Here is an 18,147-nt window from a genome sequence, read left to right on the forward strand (position 1 = left end):
TTGCCTATGTTTCTGCTTCTCTATATCTCTGATAAATAAATAAATAAATCTTTTTTTTTTTTTTTTTATTGAGACACACACGGCGGGTGGGGGGGGGGGCAGAGGGAGAAGCAGGCTCCATGCAGAGAGCCTGATGTGGGACTCGATCCCAGGTCTCCAGGATCATGCCCCGGGCTGCAGGCGGCGCTAAACCGCTGCGCCACCGGGGCTGCCCCAATAAATAAATCTTAAAAAAAAAAAAAAAAGATGTATAATGTATTGGGAGTATACCTGTATACTCCCAAATAATCTTTTTTTTTTTTTTGGTGCTGGCTTTATTATGACTGTAAAACGAATATACCCAATTTTTAAAAAATATTTTATTTATTTATTTATGAAAGACAGAGAGACAGAGACAGAGACAGAGAGGGGTAGAGACACAGGCAGAGGGAGAAGCAGGCTCCATACAGGGAGCCTGATGTGGGACCTGATCCAGGGACTCCAGGATCTCACCCTGAGCTGAAGGCAGGCGCTTAACCGCTGAGCCACCCAGGCGTCCCAATATACCCAATTTGATTTTCTTATCAAATCAAAATGACACATCAAAATATGAAAATATCATAAATATCAATAGATATAACTCACATAACCAAAACATCTTTGCAATTTTAAATTATCCTTAAGAGTGTACAAGTGTCCCAAGATTAAAACATTTGAGAGTTGCTATGCTATATAGTTGTGACACATCCCACAGGGCAGTGATAAAAGTCTTGCGGTTAGACTGATGCTCCTTTTCCCCCAAGATTTCGGTGTTCTTAAGGTAATTTACTTTGACAACTGCCAATAGTGAGTATCTAAAAACTGCTAATTAAATCTCCTGCTCTAATTTTAATCTTGACACCACCCCTCCACCCCCCGCCGAACTAAGCCATTATTGGGTACAGCAGCCTCCACACATTGCTTGAATTAGGCTATCAGACCCACAAATTCAGTCTTATAAATCCTCAACATCTTCACATTAAATGCCAGCTCTTACAGACCAGATGCCTTCCAGTCTACTTAGAGAGAAACAGCCTACCTGATGAAAACAACAGCTTTTTCCAGTCCCGGGGGGTGGGGGGGCAGCTGGTGCTCTGTGCTACACGCAGCTTTCCTCCCATTCCCTAGGTTAGCAATAGAGTATATGCTGTGCTATAGCGGGGAATGCTTCCAATCTAGCTCACTGCCAAGACTTTCAGTTAAAAGAGGTGTGCCAGAAGCAAGCCTGACTTGCTGCAACTTGCAGGAGCTAGATGTGCAGAGGGCGCTGCAGCAGCACTGCAGGCTGAGGCTGGCAAGTAGCAAATATTCCAGAACAAAAATACTAATTAGCATATGTTTATTATTATTAACATATGACATGGGATGAACCCAGTGGAGTTTAATTTTCTTATTTAGTACTTCTGCTCCCGAATTTTCCCTATATTCAGACCATAAGTTAAATTTACTACTGAAATAGGTCTAGAAGGAGCAGGGGTTAGTGAAAGGAAGTTTCTCCAGGCAGAAGGAAAGCTGCAGTACAAGATGTGGCTCAAAGGGAGAGGGTGGTGGTTACCATGACATTATCTGGAAGGGGAATAGAGCTGGGATCAGATTGCCACAGGGAGGCCCCCGGTAGTCCCTCCTTTTGAACAAGATGATGTAGGAGGCAATTAAAAGGAGACCAGAGCAAAACAAGATGTCTGTTAATTCTCTCCACTGCCAGCTTCAATTAACATTTACTCTTATGTGCGTGTGTGTGTATATACATATATGTAAATATGTATATACATACACACATATAGAATTAAGGTCTGTGCTAAAACTTAGGTATATAAAAAAAAAGAGTAAAATATGCTTTTTACTTGATAGAGTTCACAAGCTATCTCAAAAAACTTAAAAATGAAGTTATGACAAAGCATAATGAATGTTGTATTATAGTTATATACCAGGACTGAGAGCAATATAAGGAGAGAAAGGTCAGAGAATGTCTCAGAAAAGGTGATGCCTAAATTGAGAAGAGTTAAGCAGATAACCTGGAAATAGCAACATGAGCAAAGTCTTAGGTCTGAACGGGCCTAGCGGTATAGGGAACAGACCCACAAGTCTGGTGTGGAGTTTCAACTAGAAGATATTCTGTATTTTATGAGCAAAAGCCCAGGGCTATTCCAAAAGTGTTCACAAGTGACAATCCAATGTGGAATCCAAAAACCTGAAAGTTTAATACATGAAGTATTCAGAATCTACTTTAGACAAGTTTTTATTTATTTTTAAGATTTTATTTATTCATGAGAGACACAGAGAGGCAGAGACACGGGGGAGAAGCAGGCTCCTTGAGGGGAGCCTGTGGGACTCGATCCCAGGACCCCAGGACCACACCACGAGCTGAAGACAGACACTCAACCACTGACCCACCTAGGCGTCCCCCAGACAAGTTTTTAAACTTTAGTAGTGCTCCTTAAGAAAAATCCTAATCAAACCAAATCAAGATGTTAAAATAAAGAAAACGTTAGGGGGTGCCTGGCTGGCTCAGTCAGTAAAGGATGCAACTCTACTCCTCACCCCAGGGTTGTGAGTTCAAGTCCCATGTTGGGTATAGAGATTACTTGAAAAATATACAGAAAAAGTTACTCTACCTATCGTCATTTTAATGTGCACACCACATTTATAGGAAATAATAATTTTGGGCAGCCCCGGTGGCACAGCGGTTTAGGGCCGCCTGCAGCCCGGGGTGTGATCCTGGAGACCCAGGATCGAGTCCCACATCGGGCTCCTTGTGTGGAGCCTGCTTCTCCCTCTGCCTGTGTCTCTGCGCCTCTCTCTCTCTCTCTCTGTGTCTCTCATGAATAAATAAATAAAATCTTTAAAAAAAAAAAGGAAATAACAATCTTATGATTTTTTTAATAACAGTATAAAAAACATTATTGTTGACGATGACTTACATAAGTAATTATTTAAAAATATGAGTTATCTCTTTTCTTTCCACGTTTCCTTGCAGAATAAGGACAAAAGAGGAGCAGAAACTGAAATACGTAACCAGAATCAGAATCCCTGCAACACAGGGAGGGAATAAGTTACTGAGTCTTCTGCCACACACACTGGGGAATATATAGTTCCTGCCCTAGCACAGGGGTCATTAAACCACAGAGGGCCAGATCTGCCACTGTAGCACAAAACTGAACACTGATGATATGTAAATGAATGGGAGTGGCCTATTTAGCCAAGGAGCTTTAGTTTACTGACCCCTGATCTAGAACTAAAGGAGTAATTGAAAGAATTGATGATCAAGGTACCATAGGAGCCTGTAAGAGTGGACTCCAATCTGGTTTTGAGGAAGTGACTTTACTTTTATTTATTGATTTATTTTTAAAGACTTTATTTATTCATGAGAGACACAGAGAGAGAGGCAGAGACACAGGCAGAGTGAGAAGCAGGTTCCGTGCAGGGAACCTGATGTGGGACTTGATCCCGGGACTGCAGGATTATGCCCTGGGCCAAAGGCAGGCGCCAAACCGCTGAGCCATCCAGGGACCCCCGAGGAAGTGACTTTAAATAAAGACTGTAAGATTGTGGAGGAATTAGCCAAGGAACTGGCTTCTTTGGTGGTCATGTGAGGAGCAGTGGTATTGGAGAAGAGTACTTCCAGCAGAAGCCTCAGGATATGCTGTAGCAGGGACAGTGAGAGCCAGTTTGACTAGAGAGAGGAAGAAAGGTTCAAAATGAGTTGGAGTGAAGATCTAAGGATCTTGATAGGGTAAGTTAAAGATTTTGGACCCTAAAAGGTGCTGGGAAGTGCCTGTAGGGTTTTATTTTATTTTATTTTTTAAGATTTTATTTATTCATGAGAGACACACACACACAGAGGCAGAGACAACCAGGCTCCATGTAGGGAGCCTGATGTGGGAACCTGATCCTGGGACTCCAGGATCATGCCCCGGGCCGAAGGCAGGTGCTCAAGAGCTGAGCCACCCAGGCGTCCCCCCTGTAGGGTTTTGAACAGAACTGTCTTAGTTTACTTGGTAATTCAGCAAAGATTTATTTAATAAGTGCTTACTACATGTCAAGCATGTAGAAAACAAAAGTCCTTGTTCCTAGAATACTTGTATTCTGGTGTAAGAGACAAACCACAAACAAAATAAACCTTGGTGTAATTATCTGAGAGGGTGAGTTTAGGCTGATGTCAACAATGAGTAGGATGTGGTATCAAGAGCCAGAGGAAGAGATTCCTAGTAGAAAAGGTGGGCAAGAACTTGGCATATGGTAGGCAATGTCCCAAGGACAATGTGACCAGAGAATGGTGAAGGCAGTAGAGTTGCAGAAGGAGGGGCCTGTTTAAGTGGACGCTCTGAAGGCCATGGAAAACCACTGGAGTGTTTAAAGCAAGGTGATATGATTAGACTGACCAGCTACCTCCAAAATGAACTGCAGTGGGATCTGGATGGAAACAGGAAAAACTGAGGATACCACTGTTGCAGGCAAAAGATGATGGTGGTTTGGAATAGGATAGAAGCAGAGAACAGAAAACAGATTAGAAATATATTTTGGGGGTAGCCCTGGTGGCGCAGCATTTAGCGCCGCCTGCAGCCTAGGGCATGATCCTGGAGACCCTGGATCGATTCCGTCGGGCTCCCTGCATGGAGCCTGCTTCTCCCTCTGCCTGTGTCTCTGCCTCTCTCTCTCTGTGTCTCTATGAATAAATAAATAAAAAATCTTTTAAAAAAATGAAATATATTTTGGAAGAAGTGACAGGACTTACCAAAAGACTTGGGGAGAAGGATAGCAAGGGAAAAGAATCCCAGAGGATTCTCAGAGGTCTGGCCTTGGTACCATGTGGATGAGAGTACTAGTCAGACAGTACAAACCAGGTTTGGAATGATGCAAAAACTAAGATGTTCTTTTTGAGGGACGCCTGGGTGGCTCAATGGCTGAACGTCTGCCTTTGACTCAGGGTGTGATCCCGGGGTCCCGGACTGAGTCCGGCATCAGGCTCCTGCAGGGAGCCTGCTTCTCCCTCTGCCTGTATCTCTGCCTCCCTCTCTGTCTCTCATGAATAAGTAAATAAAATCTTTAAAAGAAAAAAGTTAAAATGTTCTTTTTATTATGATGTTAGGTTTGGGATGTCTGAGAGACATCCAAGTGGAGCTATTAAACAGGCATTCTGTGTATGGATTCTTGAATATGGAAAAGGCTGGCTAGAGATTTGAACTTGACAGGTGCCAGCTTTCAGATGATAATTAAAGCCATGAAACTGGATCACCTAAAGGAAGTAGGCAGAGAGCCCAAGATTAAACTCTGAAGGAAATTCAACACTTAGAAACTAGGTAAATAGCAAAAATGCCTAGCAAAGGAGACTGAGAAGGAGCAACCAGAGAAATGGAGACAATTCAGTAGTGAAGTGTCAATGAAACCAAGCGAAGAAAGTTGCAGGACAAGAGTAAACTGTGTTGCATATTTCAGGGATTGAGGAAAGAACAAAGTATCCATGATATTTAGCAATACAGAAATCATTGGTAACCTTGACCAGAAAAATTTCAACCAAATGGTTATAAGAGATACCAGACTAGTAGAGTCTGAAGAATGAATAAAATTCAAGAAAGTTGACACACAGAGAAATCTGACTTTGAAGGGAAATCAAAAAAGTAGGAGGATAGTTGGAGGGGGACAAGGGGGATGCCAGAACATAATGTGTATGTCATGGGAACAGATTTCTATGGCAAGGTAGGACTGGGTGATTGATTTTACTGGAGAATAATAGGAAGAATCCAAGGACTTTACACAGGGTCCTGATCACAGTGCCACTTACTGAGATCAAGAACATAAGACCAAGGGCAAATTTACTTGCCTCCAAAGACCGTTTCCAGTATAGCCCCTTCTTGTGAAGGGCTACTGAGGGAGAACTGTGAAACGCGACTGAGCCTCTCTAGACTGCACCACTTCTAAACGTGATTAACCTCTAAATGAGATTTAAACCTCTTAGGGAGTAACTATGCTTATCTTATCTTGTAGCCATACAAGCCAGCTGAAGAAGAATGTATTTGTACTGGCTGAAGGGACACAAGTGATAGAAAAGGGATCTAAATTCAGAGGATAAGGAAGCAATCATACTTTTGTAATCAATACACTTTAGAACCAGTGACTTCCAAATAAACAGTGCAAGTAGGCTTTTTTTTTTTCTCGAAGAAATTAACCAAATTCAAAACTGTTTACACTCTCTATGTTCGTTAATAGCAGCGGTGTAACTCAATACTCCCTTGCTACTTCTGATATTACAGTGAATTTCCATGGACATATTATCAGAGAGCTTAGGCCTCCTCTTAAAGAAAAATAAGTATCACTTCTTGAAACCACCAAAAGGAACGAACTGCTCCAGCAAGGGATTGCCTGGAGAGAAAGGCAGAAACTGGAAGAAAATGAAGCTTTGACTTAATAGCCTATTCTGATGTTTGTGGTAGGCGACTGATGGAGGCAACCATCTATAAAAAGTTCTAATCTTATTTTTAACAATACCGAAAAAGATGGTATCTGGCATCGCCCTGTAGCCTGATGGCCGAGCTGCTGTAAGATCCGTAAATTTAACACCACCAGAACAAAAAAATTCGGTCACCTGATCCTGACTCAGAAGCCCAAGTCCTTCCATTCCCAATCCTTTGGCGTGGCCCAATTTTCACTAGCTCTCGGGAGAAGGACGGAATCCCAGGAAGCTTGTTGATACAACAGGGCACCCAATTCACGGGTTTCGGGTAGCATAGGGTTGGGAAAAGCTCTGAGACTCTAGGCAACTACTCTGGTTTCCTTCTCCTTTTCCCCTCATAGAGCAGAGAAGGCCCGGAGGGCCCCCTTCTTCCCGCATACGGCTCCCCAATACCTCTTCTCTTACGGGACCAGGCCCTAGGAGCCTGGTTCCTCACCTGACCGGTTTAGAGGAACACGCTTTCCAGTTCGAACTTTACCTGCCTTGAGCCGCCGCTACTTCGGTGCGCTAAGCCCCCACCGAGGAAAATGGAGTCGTCGAACCGAGACTGGGAAAGGATAGTACGGACCCACCGCACGGCCCCTCCGCCGCCACCGCCGCCGCTGCTGCGTCAACGTGCTACGTCACTTCCGGCTCCCTGTCACTGGGAGTGGGCGGGCTCTTTCTTGCTCTCTCTTCTCTCACCCGGCTCTCGGGGCTTCGTTTGGGAGGACGCGAATACTTGCCGTAGCGGTTCAGGAAGGTAAGTGTCACAGAGACTTGGGAACAGAGCTTCGGGATCGGAAACGTCAGGCCTCGCGGCTTCCTCAGGCCGCTCTAGCCAAAGGAACCATAAAGACTAGACGAGGGCTTTCTCATTTCCTCCTCTCTGTGGTTCCGTCCGCAGCTTCCGGTTCCGGGGAGGGGCCGAGTTTTCTTCGAAGATTAGGGGCTGTGCGCTACAGTTAGGATGGCTGTGGTGTCGCTACTATTGTTGGGAGGTTTGTGGAATGCTGTGGGGGCGTCCAATCTGGCTGTCGTTACATGCGGCTCTGTGGTGAAGCTACTCAATACGCGCCACAACGTGCGATTGCACTCACACGACGTGCGCTATGGGTCAGGTACTGCCGCTCGGGTTCGGGTGGGCTGGGAAGGCCTGGTAGGCTCCGGAGGGGGCGGAGCCAAGAGAAGATCTGAGGGGTGTGGTTTGGGAAGGTTAGAGGAGCCCGGTGGAGATTCCTGAGATCTAGAGGCGGAGAATTGCGCGTAGTACCAGCTTCTATCCGGTGAGCTACGTATCGGGCACATTACACATATACTTTTTAGGATTTATAACATGCCTACGAGGTAGAGACGATTGTTATCCTCATTTTACAGATGAGGAAACAAACTCAAATCGCATGCTCAGAGCCTTGCAGCTAGTGAATGACAGAGGCGGGGTTCGAACCAAATCTGTCCAGTTTCAAACCCTGCTTTCAGCTACTCCAGGGTGGCACTACTCAGTGCGGGAGAGACAGACATGTAGAAAATTACAGTAAGTGCTGTACCAATGAAGTCTTGAACTCCAGGACCTCACTCTTTGACTATATCTTTCTATTCTAGCTGTTTTGCATCTTAAACTCGCTCTTCAACTCTTTCTCTGGCCTCTTTTTATTCAGACTTTACGCTACTTGTAAGAATTTTAAGCACTCATTGGAATTTGAGAGGAAACCGCTTAGAGGGCTTTATAACATAGGAAATTAAAATGCTTGGTTTGTGGGTTCATTTATAGTTTAGCAGTTTGTTGACCCGTTCATTCATTCAGTGTAGGTTTAATAAACTCTTATTATGTCCCTAATATTGTTCTAGACACAGGAGATACAATAGTGAGCCAGTTAGCAAGTTACAGGAAAACAACTGACAAGAGAGAAGTTAGTGAGGATACGCAATGCATCTAGGATCATTGCTAGATTTCTATCTTAGATGACTGATGATGCTATTAGCTAAGAGAGCATGGGGGCTAGTCTGTGGTTTATGATTCTCAAAACATGTCTGACCAGTTAGACTAGAAAAGGAACTGAGTTGTTGTCCTTGGGATATCTTATAATCCTAGCAGCCATTCAGTGAACACCTGCTGTGTGTCTAGCTTGTTGCTTTTTAACTTGATCTAGTTTCCTAGTTTGATTCTACTAAATCAGTGTGGGAGAGAGGTCTGACAATAGGAATCTGTAGATTTGAAAACTTCCGGTGCTTGTAATGGGCAGCTAGATTTGAGAACCAGATTCGGTCTGGAGCTCATAAGAGATCTGTGCTGAGCCTGAGGTAGAGTTAAGTACAACATCATTGTACTAGGGGTGAGGGGAACTGAAGATGTGGGTAGAGTACCTGCGATTGCCCAGAATGAACTGTGGTTCTCAATCTGGTGTCAATTTGAATCACTTGAAAAACCTGTTGAAGCATGTATAAATGCTTTTGTCCTGATCTCCAGTCAGTAAGTATTTAAGGCGCACCTGGGTGGATCAGTGGGTTGAGCATCTGCCTGCAGCTCAGGTCATGATCCTGGGGTCCTGGGATCGAGCCCCGCATCAGGCTGACTGCAGGGAGTCTGCTTCTCCCTCTGCTCATTCTCTCTCTCTCAAGCAAATAAAATCTTAAAAAAAAAATATATATATATATATATATATATATAAATGGATAAGGACTAAACTCTGAGTGATCCCAATGTTTAAGGGTGGGAGAGGAGTCTACAGCCATACCACTCTGAATGCAGTCCCATCTGCTGTCTGATCTCTGAATCATGGGGAGAGGAAGTCAAGGGTTGAATAAAACTGAAAAAATAGAAGACACAAAGTATGGACTGTAATCTAATGATACATGATAATAACCCAGGACCAAGTGAGCTGTAAGGCAATAACCAAGAAGTAAGGAAGGAGGCTTGGTTTGCCTCTTTTTTTTTTTTTAAGATGTAACGACTTATTGTGAGCTGAGTGGAAGAGGCAATAGAGAGAAGCTGGTAGGTTGGCTACAGACGTTCACCCATATAATTGTGGTGCAAGGTGTAATGTGTTAAGTGTGAAAGCTGTCATTAAAAGGCTGTCAGGTGGGGCCAGGCAGACTGAAGGCAAAGCCAGGAAGAACAGGAGAGAGTAACAGGGCAGCCCCGGTGGTGCAGCGGTTTAGTGCCGCCTGCAGCCCGGGGTTTGATCCTGGGGACCCTGGATCAAGTCCCACGTCAGGCTCCCTGCATGGAGCCTGCTTCTCCCTCTGCCTGTGCTTCTGCCTCTCTCTCTCTCTCTGTGTCTCTATGGATAAATAAATAAAATCTTAAAAAAAAAAAAAAAGGAGAGAGTAACAAGGAAAGTGTCAAGTGCCTTTATTTATTTTTTTAGATTTTATTTATTGATTCATGAGAGACACCGGCACCCTGCAGGGAACCTGGTAAGGGACTCGATCTCAGACCCTGGGATCATGACCTGACCCAAAGGCAGACACTCAACCACTGAACTACCCAGGGGACCCTGTCAAGTGCCTTTAAAGAATTGAGTAGTAGATGAAGGCTTAGGGAATAGAATATCCCCAGAGTTTATATGAGAGAGTAGTCTTTCTGATATAACGACAGAAAGTAAAGCTTTGTGGGAGTTCTAGAGTTGGGCTATCTAGGTTCAAACCCCAGCGCTGTCTCTTGATGCTGTGTGACCATGGGTGTACTATTCAGCTTTTCTGACATTCCAGTGTAAATTGGGGATGATAATAATAATACCTACTTTAGAGAATATATACATGGATCAAATAAGAATATTCAGGCAAAAGGTTTGGATTGATATCTCACATTTAGAAAGTGCTCAGTACACATTAGCTGACTACTACCAATTATTATTTGTATATTTTCCTTTTTCTTTTTAAGCCTGTAGCTATGTGTTTAACTTGGTGCCTTTTTTTTTTTTTTTTTAAAGATTTATTCATTCATGAGAGAGAGAGAGAGAGAGAGGCAGAGATATAGGCAGAGGGAGAAGCAGGCTCCATGCAGGGAGCCCGATGCCGGACTTGATCCCGGGACTCCAGGATCATGCCCTGGGCCAAAGACAGGTGCTAAACTGCTGAGCTACCTTGGCTGCCCTAACTTGGTGCCTTTTAACATGAAGAATTGTACCTCTTTAAGCAGTATTAACCAAATTTAGAGGACTTACAAACACTTTTTTTTTTTTTTAAGATTTATTTTTTCATGAGACAGAGAGAGAGGCAGGCAGACAGAGACACAGGGAGAGGAAGAAGCAGGCTCCATGCAGGAGCCTGATGCAGGACTCGATCCCGGGACTCCAGGACCATGCCCTGGGCTGGAGGCAGGTGCTAAACTGCTGAGCCACCCAGGGATCCCCATAAATACCCCCCGCTTTTAAAGATTTATTTATTTATTTATTTATTTATTTATTTATAAATTTTTTTTTATTTATTTATGATAGTCACAGAGAGAGAGAGAGAGAGGCAGAGACATAGGCAGAGAGAGAAGCAGGCCCCACGCACCCGAAGCCCGACGTGGGATTCGATCCCAGGTCTCCAGGATCGCGCCCTGGGCCAAAGGCAGGCGCCAAACCGCTGCGCCACCCAGGGATCCCTATTTATTTATTTATTTATTTATTCATGAGACACACAGAGAGAGGCAGAGACATAGGCAGAGGGAGAAGCAGGCTCCATACAGGGAGCCCGATGTGGGACTCAATCCCAGGACCCCAGGATCACACCCTGAGCTGAAGGCAGACACTCAACCACTGAGCCACCCAGATGTCCCCTTATAAATACTTTTATAACCTATTGATAGATCACTTATGGGGAATTCAGGACCTGCAGTGATTAATTGCTTGGATTAAAGTTGACAGCAAAAGCAAAAGCTGGTCTCCTTTTTATTGTGAAATGTGACAAGGTTTTGATTGTAATACGTAGTAAGCATTGAATAATATTAAACATACTTATATTATGTGATTAAACACCTGACATATACCAGGGGCTATCCAGGTTATTGTATATAGGTGACTAATACTTGTGTTTCAAAAAAAATGGATATAAGTTAATTTATTTAGTGCCCTTTGATGCAAATTCTTAGTTTTCTGATATGCTACAGTCTTAAGTATAATTTATCAGAAAATAATGTTTATGTATTATTGTAATAACATGATATATTTAAGTATGTGTACTATATGAAATATAAACATTATTATTTTTCACATAATTTTTTAAATGCTGTAGATGAAAAAATTTCAAGCATAGAGTTTCCTCTCTCCACTCCTTCAAACCTGTTTTATGACACAGGACACATTATTGGCCTTAGGAAAGAGAGGGATTAGGTTGAACTCACTCTCCTTTCTTTACCTATTTTTTTTTTTTGAACTGCAGGTAGTGGGCAGCAGTCAGTGACAGGTGTAACCTCTGTGGATGACAGCAATAGTTACTGGAGGATACGGGGGAAAACAGCTACAGTGTGTGAGAGAGGAACCCCCATCAGATGTGGCCAGCCCATCCGGCTGACACATGTCAACACTGGCCGAAACCTTCATAGTCACCACTTCACCTCACCTCTCTCTGGAAACCAGGTGAGATGGCATCCTGTGGATCATTGATGCCCTGTGCATAACTCAGTTGAGTTGTCTAATATTTTGGTTCTTAGCCCTTTCTTTTCAAGGTGTAGATACTCTTTTTTGTGTGTGCAGACCTGGAGAATGGCTTTGTCTCATAAGTGTGAAGGAAATTGTTTCTGGTCAAAATAGACTTTACATCTAGATGAAATCAAGAAATGAGGAAAGACAAAAGGTATGTGTTAGCATATCATAAGTCATTTTGATAAATTCTGCAGTAAAGAAACCCAATGTTGACATAGGAAAAGATGTTCAACATCACTAATCATCAGGGAAATGCAAATCAATACCATAGTAAGATATTACCTTATACCTTACAGAATAGCTACAATCAAAAAACAAGAAATAACAAGTGTTGGCGAGGATGTGGAGAAAAGGGAACCCTTGTGCACTGTTGGTAGGAATGTAAATTGGTGCATCCACTGTGAAAAACAGTATGGAGGTTCCTCAAAAAATTAAAAATGGAAATATATGATCCAGTAATTCTAGTACTAAGTATTAGAGAAAATGAAAACACGAATTTGGAAAGATAAATGCACCACTATGTTTATTGCAGCATTATTTATAATAGCCAAGATATGGAAACAACCTAAGTGTACATCAATAGATTAATGGGTGAGGAAAATATGGTGTATACATATATATGCAACAGAATATTACTCAGCTATAAAAAAAATAATGAGATCTTGCCATTTGTGACAACATGGATGGACCTAGAAGGTACTAGGCTAAGTGAAATAAGTCAGACAAATACCATATGACTTCATTTATATATGGAATCTAAGAAAACAAATGAACAAGCAAAAAGCAGAATCAGACCTATTAGAGAACAAACTGATGGTTGTCAGAGAGGAACGGATTGGGGAAATGGGCAGAATGGATGAAGGGGAATGGGAGATAACAGGCTTCTAGCTATGGAATGAAGAAGTCACAGGGATAAAAGGTACAGCATAGGGATGTAGTTGGTGATAATTGTAAAAGCATTGTATAGTGACCAGTGGTAGCTATACTTGCGGTGAACATAGCATAATGTATAGACATGTTGAATCACAATGTTGTACACCTGAAACTGCTAGAACAATGTGTGTCAACTATACTTGTAATAAACATTTTCTAAATTTTGAATAAAAATTATTATTTTAGGGACGCCTGGGTGGCTCAGTGGTTGAGCATTTGCCTTTGGCTCAGGGCATGATCCCAGAGTTCCAGGATCAAGTCCCACATCGGGTTCCCTGCATGGAGCCTGATTCTCCCTCTGCCTATGTCTCTGCCTCTGTCTCTGTGTCTCTCCTGAATCAATAAATAAAAGATTTAAAAAGAGGGGATCCCTGGGTGGCTCAGCGGTTTTGTGCCTGCCTCTGGCCCAGGGTGCGGTCCTGGGGTCCTGGGATCGAGTCCCGCGTCAGGCTCCTGGCATGGAGCCTGCTTCTCCCTCTGCCTGTCTGTCTCTCTCTCTCTCTGTCTATCATAAAATAAAAATAAATCTTTAAATAAAAAAATAAATAAATAAATAAAAGATTTAAAAAGATTATTTTAAATGATGCCAACTAGCCACATTAGGAAAATGAATTAGTATTATGCCACTTTTTAATTTTAAAAAAATTTCTTTTTTCTAAAGATGTTATTCATGAGAGAAACAGAGAAAGAGGCAGAGACATAGGCCCAGGGAGAAGCAGGCTCCTTGCCGGGAGCCCGATATGGGACTTGATCCCCAGACCCCAGGATCACGCCCTGAGCTGAAGGCAGATGCTCAACCGCTGAGCCACCCAGGCATCCCTTAATTTTTATTTTTATTTTTATTTTTATTTATTTTTATTTTTTTTTAATTTTTATTTTTTAATTAATTAAAAAAAAAATAAGCTCAATGCCCAATGTGGGGTTTGAACTCAGCACCTCGAGATCAGTAATCACATACTCTACCTACTGAGCCAGCCAGGCCTCCCAATATTATGCCACTTTTTTTAAGCCTTGAGGTTTTAGGAGATAGCCCTTAATGACTGCTTCCCTCCCACCCCCACTTTGCACGTGGTTTTTCCTATTAGCATCTTATGTTAGTATGGTAAATTTTCTTCAGTTTATAAAGCAGTATTGATACATTGTTATCAGCTAAATTCCATAGTTTATTTTGATTTCCTAATTTTTACCAACTGTACTTTTTCTGTTCCAGGAGCACATCCAGGATATCATATTACATTTAGTTGTCATGTCTCCTCAGGCTTCTTTTAGGTGTAACAGTTTCTCAAACTCTTCTTTTTGATGACCTTGACGGTTTTGAGGAATGCTGGTCAGGTATATTATAGGGTGCTCCTCTCGGGATTTGTCTGATGTTTTTGTTACGATTAGATCAGACTTAACAAAGGTTTTTGGAGGATACCTGGGTGGCTCAGTCCGTTAAGCATCTGCCTTTGGCTCAGGTCATGATCCCAGGGTCCTGAGATCCAGCCCTACATACGGCTCCCTGCTCAGCAGGGAGTCTGCTTCTCCCTGTCTGTCTGCCTCTCCCCTAGCTTGTGCTCTCTCTTGCTCAAAAAAATAAAAATAGCCCCCCCGCCCCCCCCGCACAGCGGTTTAGCGCTGCCTGTAGCCTGGGGTGTGATCCTGGGGACCCTGGATCGAGTCCCAAGTCAGGCTCCCTGCAGGGAGCCTGCTTCTCCCTCTGCCTGTGCCTCTGCCCCCCCCCCCTCTCTGTTTCTATGAATAAATAAATAAAAACTTTACCAAAAAAAAGAATTAATAAAAAAATAAAAATATCTTTATTTTATTATTTTTTAAGATTTTATTTATTTATTCGCGAGAAACACTTGGAGAGGCAGAGACATAGGCAGAGGGAGAAGCAGGCTTCCTGCAGGGAGCCTGATGTGGGACTCGGTCCCAGGACCCCGGGATCATGACCTGAGCCAAAGGCAGATGCTCAACCACTGAGCCACCCAGGTGCCCAATAAAAATATATTTAAAATTATATAGTTTATATAGCTTAGCATGTATTTATTTATTTCTGAAATACTCTATAACTTTTTTATTGCAGTAGAAACTGAATATTTGGCCTTAAGGATAATGGGATTAAAAGACAAGTGGAAGGACTCTGCTGTTATTTATTGTCACTTCATTTAGTTCTCAAAATTATTGTAAAGGTGATACTGTCATCAGTTTTTAGAGGAGAAAATTAAGGAATTACACAGAAAGAAATGGAGTGGAGATTCAAGGTCTGCCAGTCTCCACAGCCCATTCCCCCTTTCAATTTGTGTTGCTCACCGGGTCTCTTAAAATATAAAGAGATGAGGCAGAAATATTTAAAGTCAAATAGCAAGAGTAAGACTGTAAGAGAAGATATAGGGCAAATACAGGATTACTTGCAAACTTAGTATTTGGAACATAATCCTAGGGCAACTGATTTCATGTCCTTTGTGTCTTTTTATCTTTTTCCACAGTTTGTTTATTATTTTAAAAGTTTTTCCCCAGTTTATTTTTATTTTATTTTTTTAAAAGCTGACTTTTTTCTTTTTTAAAATATTTTTTTTTTCTTTTTTAAAATATTTTATTTATTTGTTTATTCATGTGATACACAGAAAGGCAGAGAGATAGTGAGAGGGAGCAGCAGGCTTCTTGCGGGGAGCCCAATGCAGAACTCGATCCCAGGACCAGGATCATGCCCTGAGCCAAAGACAGATGCTCAACTGCTGAGCCACCCAGGCATCCTTCCCCCAGTTTATTTTTAAATACTGGAAAGCCTCTTATTTTTCTTCCTAGTTTTTCCCTCTCCTTTCCAAGCCTATGTGTCAGTCATGCTAATATTGCTACCATTTGTGTCTTTCAGGAAGTGAGTGCTTTTGGTGAGGAAGGTGAAGGTGATTATCTGGATGACTGGACTGTGCTCTGTAATGGGCCCTACTGGGTGAGGGATGGTGAGGTGCGGTTCAAGCACTCTTCCACTGAAGTTCTGCTGTCTGTCACAGGAGAACAATATGGTCGACCTATTAGTGGGCAAAAGGAGGTACATGGCATGGCCCAGCCAAGCCAGAACAACTACTGGAAAGCCATGGAAGGCATCTTCATGAAGCCCAGTGAGTTGTTAAAGGCAGAAGCTCATCACGCAGAGCTATGAGCCTGGAAGCTGTAAGCCACTGTTACCACACAGTGTTCATGACATCTGCTGCTGCTCCACCTTGGGATCCCTGCCACAGGTTCCCTGGGCAGTGGCCATGTCCCCACTGAGATGAAGATGCGTGACAGAAAACAGTGGCTGTGTTTGGAAGCTTTAGCCCTTCACACTTGAATTGGTGGTTCTTCCAGACTTTCGGTCAGTTCTTTTTGAGTACAGGACTTGCTGGTGAAGGAGCAGATGTTTTTATTCATACTGATAAAACAGAAACTAAGGGAGATACCTCTCTTCGTTGGGAAATTTTTACTCTTCAGAAGCTTGGCATCATGGATTATCAATGTGTGACTTTTACTCTTTCTCCAAAGTGATAAAGAATTTCATTATTAGTCACCAATGTTGTCATTTATTAAGTGTGCTGTTTCATAATCTGATTGGCCCTGGAGTCCTACACAAGTCACTGCTATCACTCTAGAGATGCTGGGAGCCTTACTTGCATCCAGACTTTTCTTCTGTTTTCACTTTTCTCCTAGCACTTCACTTTTACTAGATTTTGGCTAATTATGGCCAAAGACCCTGAAGGAATACAGCTTAATAAATAGCCAATGAAATGTTTTTTGGATTTGTTAATTGCAGTTGAGAAAAAGGTGTAGGGGTAGAAAGAGGAACCAATATTCACTGTCTGCTAAATACTAGATGCTGTATTATAGCTCTTACCTCCTTTAATCTTCACAGATACAGGGTCAATTTTACAGTAAAATAATACAGATTTTACAATACAGAACATAGAGGTTGAGTAACTGCCTGGATTCTTAAAGCTAGTAAATAAGAATAGGAGTCTAGCTGTGTCTGGCTCACATTCTTTTTACTACACTGCAATTGTGTTTTGCTCTGTTATCATCTGCTCTTTTTGGTAAATGTAGGGATATCTTTCTCTAAAAGGGGGTAGAAGACTTTTTGTCCTCTGTTTACCTTATTTCTTCCTTTCTATCTGCTGGTCAATTCCAGAAAGTTTGCTCCTAGGTCTTTTGAGCATGGACGTGGTGAACAGAGGTGTCTGCCACATCTGGAATTTCAGTGACTAGCCATCCTTATTTTTAGAAAGAATGATTTTTTTTTTCCTCCTTTGCTATATGGATTTACCATTAAACTTTTGGGGATACCCGGTCTGTGCCACACATAAACCATGGCATTAAAAGGCTTAGTCTCTTTCACAAGGACTTGTTTCAGGAAGTTGAGACCATGAACTAGTTGAGCTCCATCTCCATCCTCTCCCTGCTTTTCCTATTTCATTTGCATTGATCTTTTGGGATCTTTCCAGAAAAAAGATAGACAAATCAACATTTAAGGTTATTGAGATACTGGAACTAGGCTGGAAACAGTCTGGGGGAGAAAGAAGAAAGGAAGTGATAGGAATCAGCTGAATAAAGGAAACAAATTGGACAAGATGAATGTGAGTATGGAGGTGTGTTGCAAGGTACTCCAACTTGGTTTGAACAGTTCTCACTGAGTTGTCAGGCCTTTCCTGAGGGTTTACAGACAAAGCCTACCTTGCTAGGAGGCTTCAGATTACAGTGTTTGAGAGATAAGTATGAATTTGAAACATGGTAGAGTCTTTGGGGAGAGGTGAAATGATGGATGAGAGGACTAGATAAGGAAACCAGTTGGAGTTAAAACTATGGGCAACCCAATGTGAAAACTGAAATGATGCTTTTTTGAAGGAATTGAAAAAAGTTTCCACGTAAAATCTTGGAGGATATTTATGGAGATTAGGATGGAAGAGCAAAGGAATATGAAGTGCTTATTTTGAAATCCTTGGAATGTTTAGCGTGTACTAGAGTTGAAAGGTACCTTTGTCCAGTTTCCTCATTTCACAGAGGAGGAAACCGGCAAAATGATGTTGATCCTGAATGGCCTATTTCCTGCAATTAAGTTTGCTTCCAAGGTAAACTTGCTGAGAGACAAGAACAGTATTCTGTAGTTCTGTCGTATTCCCC

At 42.3% G+C, this 18,147-nt stretch overlaps 2 protein-coding genes across 4 annotated transcripts in view; one reads left to right on the forward strand and one right to left on the reverse strand.

The window, feature by feature from the left end:
• The window catches only part of SUPT6H (SPT6 homolog, histone chaperone and transcription elongation factor), a 35,349-nt gene extending 28,189 nt beyond the window's left edge, over nucleotides 1-7,160 (reverse strand). Inside the window, exon 1 of one of the 3 annotated variants that reach the window (XM_041725551.1) lies at nucleotides 6,952-7,160. The gene's annotated coding sequence lies outside the window, so the exon portion shown is untranslated. Of the gene's footprint in view, nucleotides 1-6,947 lie in introns of all 3 variants that reach the window. The other 2 variants (XM_041725550.1, XM_041725549.1) reach the window with 2 other exon arrangements.
• Nucleotides 7,161-7,365: 205 nt separating this feature from the next.
• Nucleotides 7,366-16,765, forward strand: SDF2 (stromal cell derived factor 2). Its single transcript, XM_041725552.1, has 3 exons — nucleotides 7,366-7,569; nucleotides 11,816-12,012; nucleotides 15,869-16,765. Exons 1-3 carry the CDS (start codon nucleotides 7,419-7,421, stop codon nucleotides 16,154-16,156), a joined length of 636 nt encoding a protein of 211 aa, XP_041581486.1. The 5' UTR covers nucleotides 7,366-7,418; the 3' UTR covers nucleotides 16,157-16,765.
• Nucleotides 16,766-18,147: the final 1,382 nt, after the last annotated feature.

The sequence above is a fragment of the Vulpes lagopus genome, chromosome 12 (assembly GCF_018345385.1).
Source record: "Vulpes lagopus strain Blue_001 chromosome 12, ASM1834538v1, whole genome shotgun sequence".
NCBI classification, from domain to species: Eukaryota; Metazoa; Chordata; class Mammalia; order Carnivora; family Canidae; genus Vulpes; species Vulpes lagopus.

Bases quoted from the DNA above. Each gene is read 5' to 3' on its own strand.
- SDF2 (XM_041725552.1), top strand. From the start codon at position 7,419: ATGGCTGTGGTGTCGCTACTATTGTTGGGAGGTTTGTGGAATGCTGTG. The intron at 7,570-11,815 runs GTACTGCCGCTC...TTTGAACTGCAG, and splicing joins CGACGTGCGCTATGGGTCAG to GTAGTGGGCAGCAGTCAGTG. The intron at 12,013-15,868 runs GTGAGATGGCAT...TGTGTCTTTCAG, and splicing joins CACCTCTCTCTGGAAACCAG to GAAGTGAGTGCTTTTGGTGA.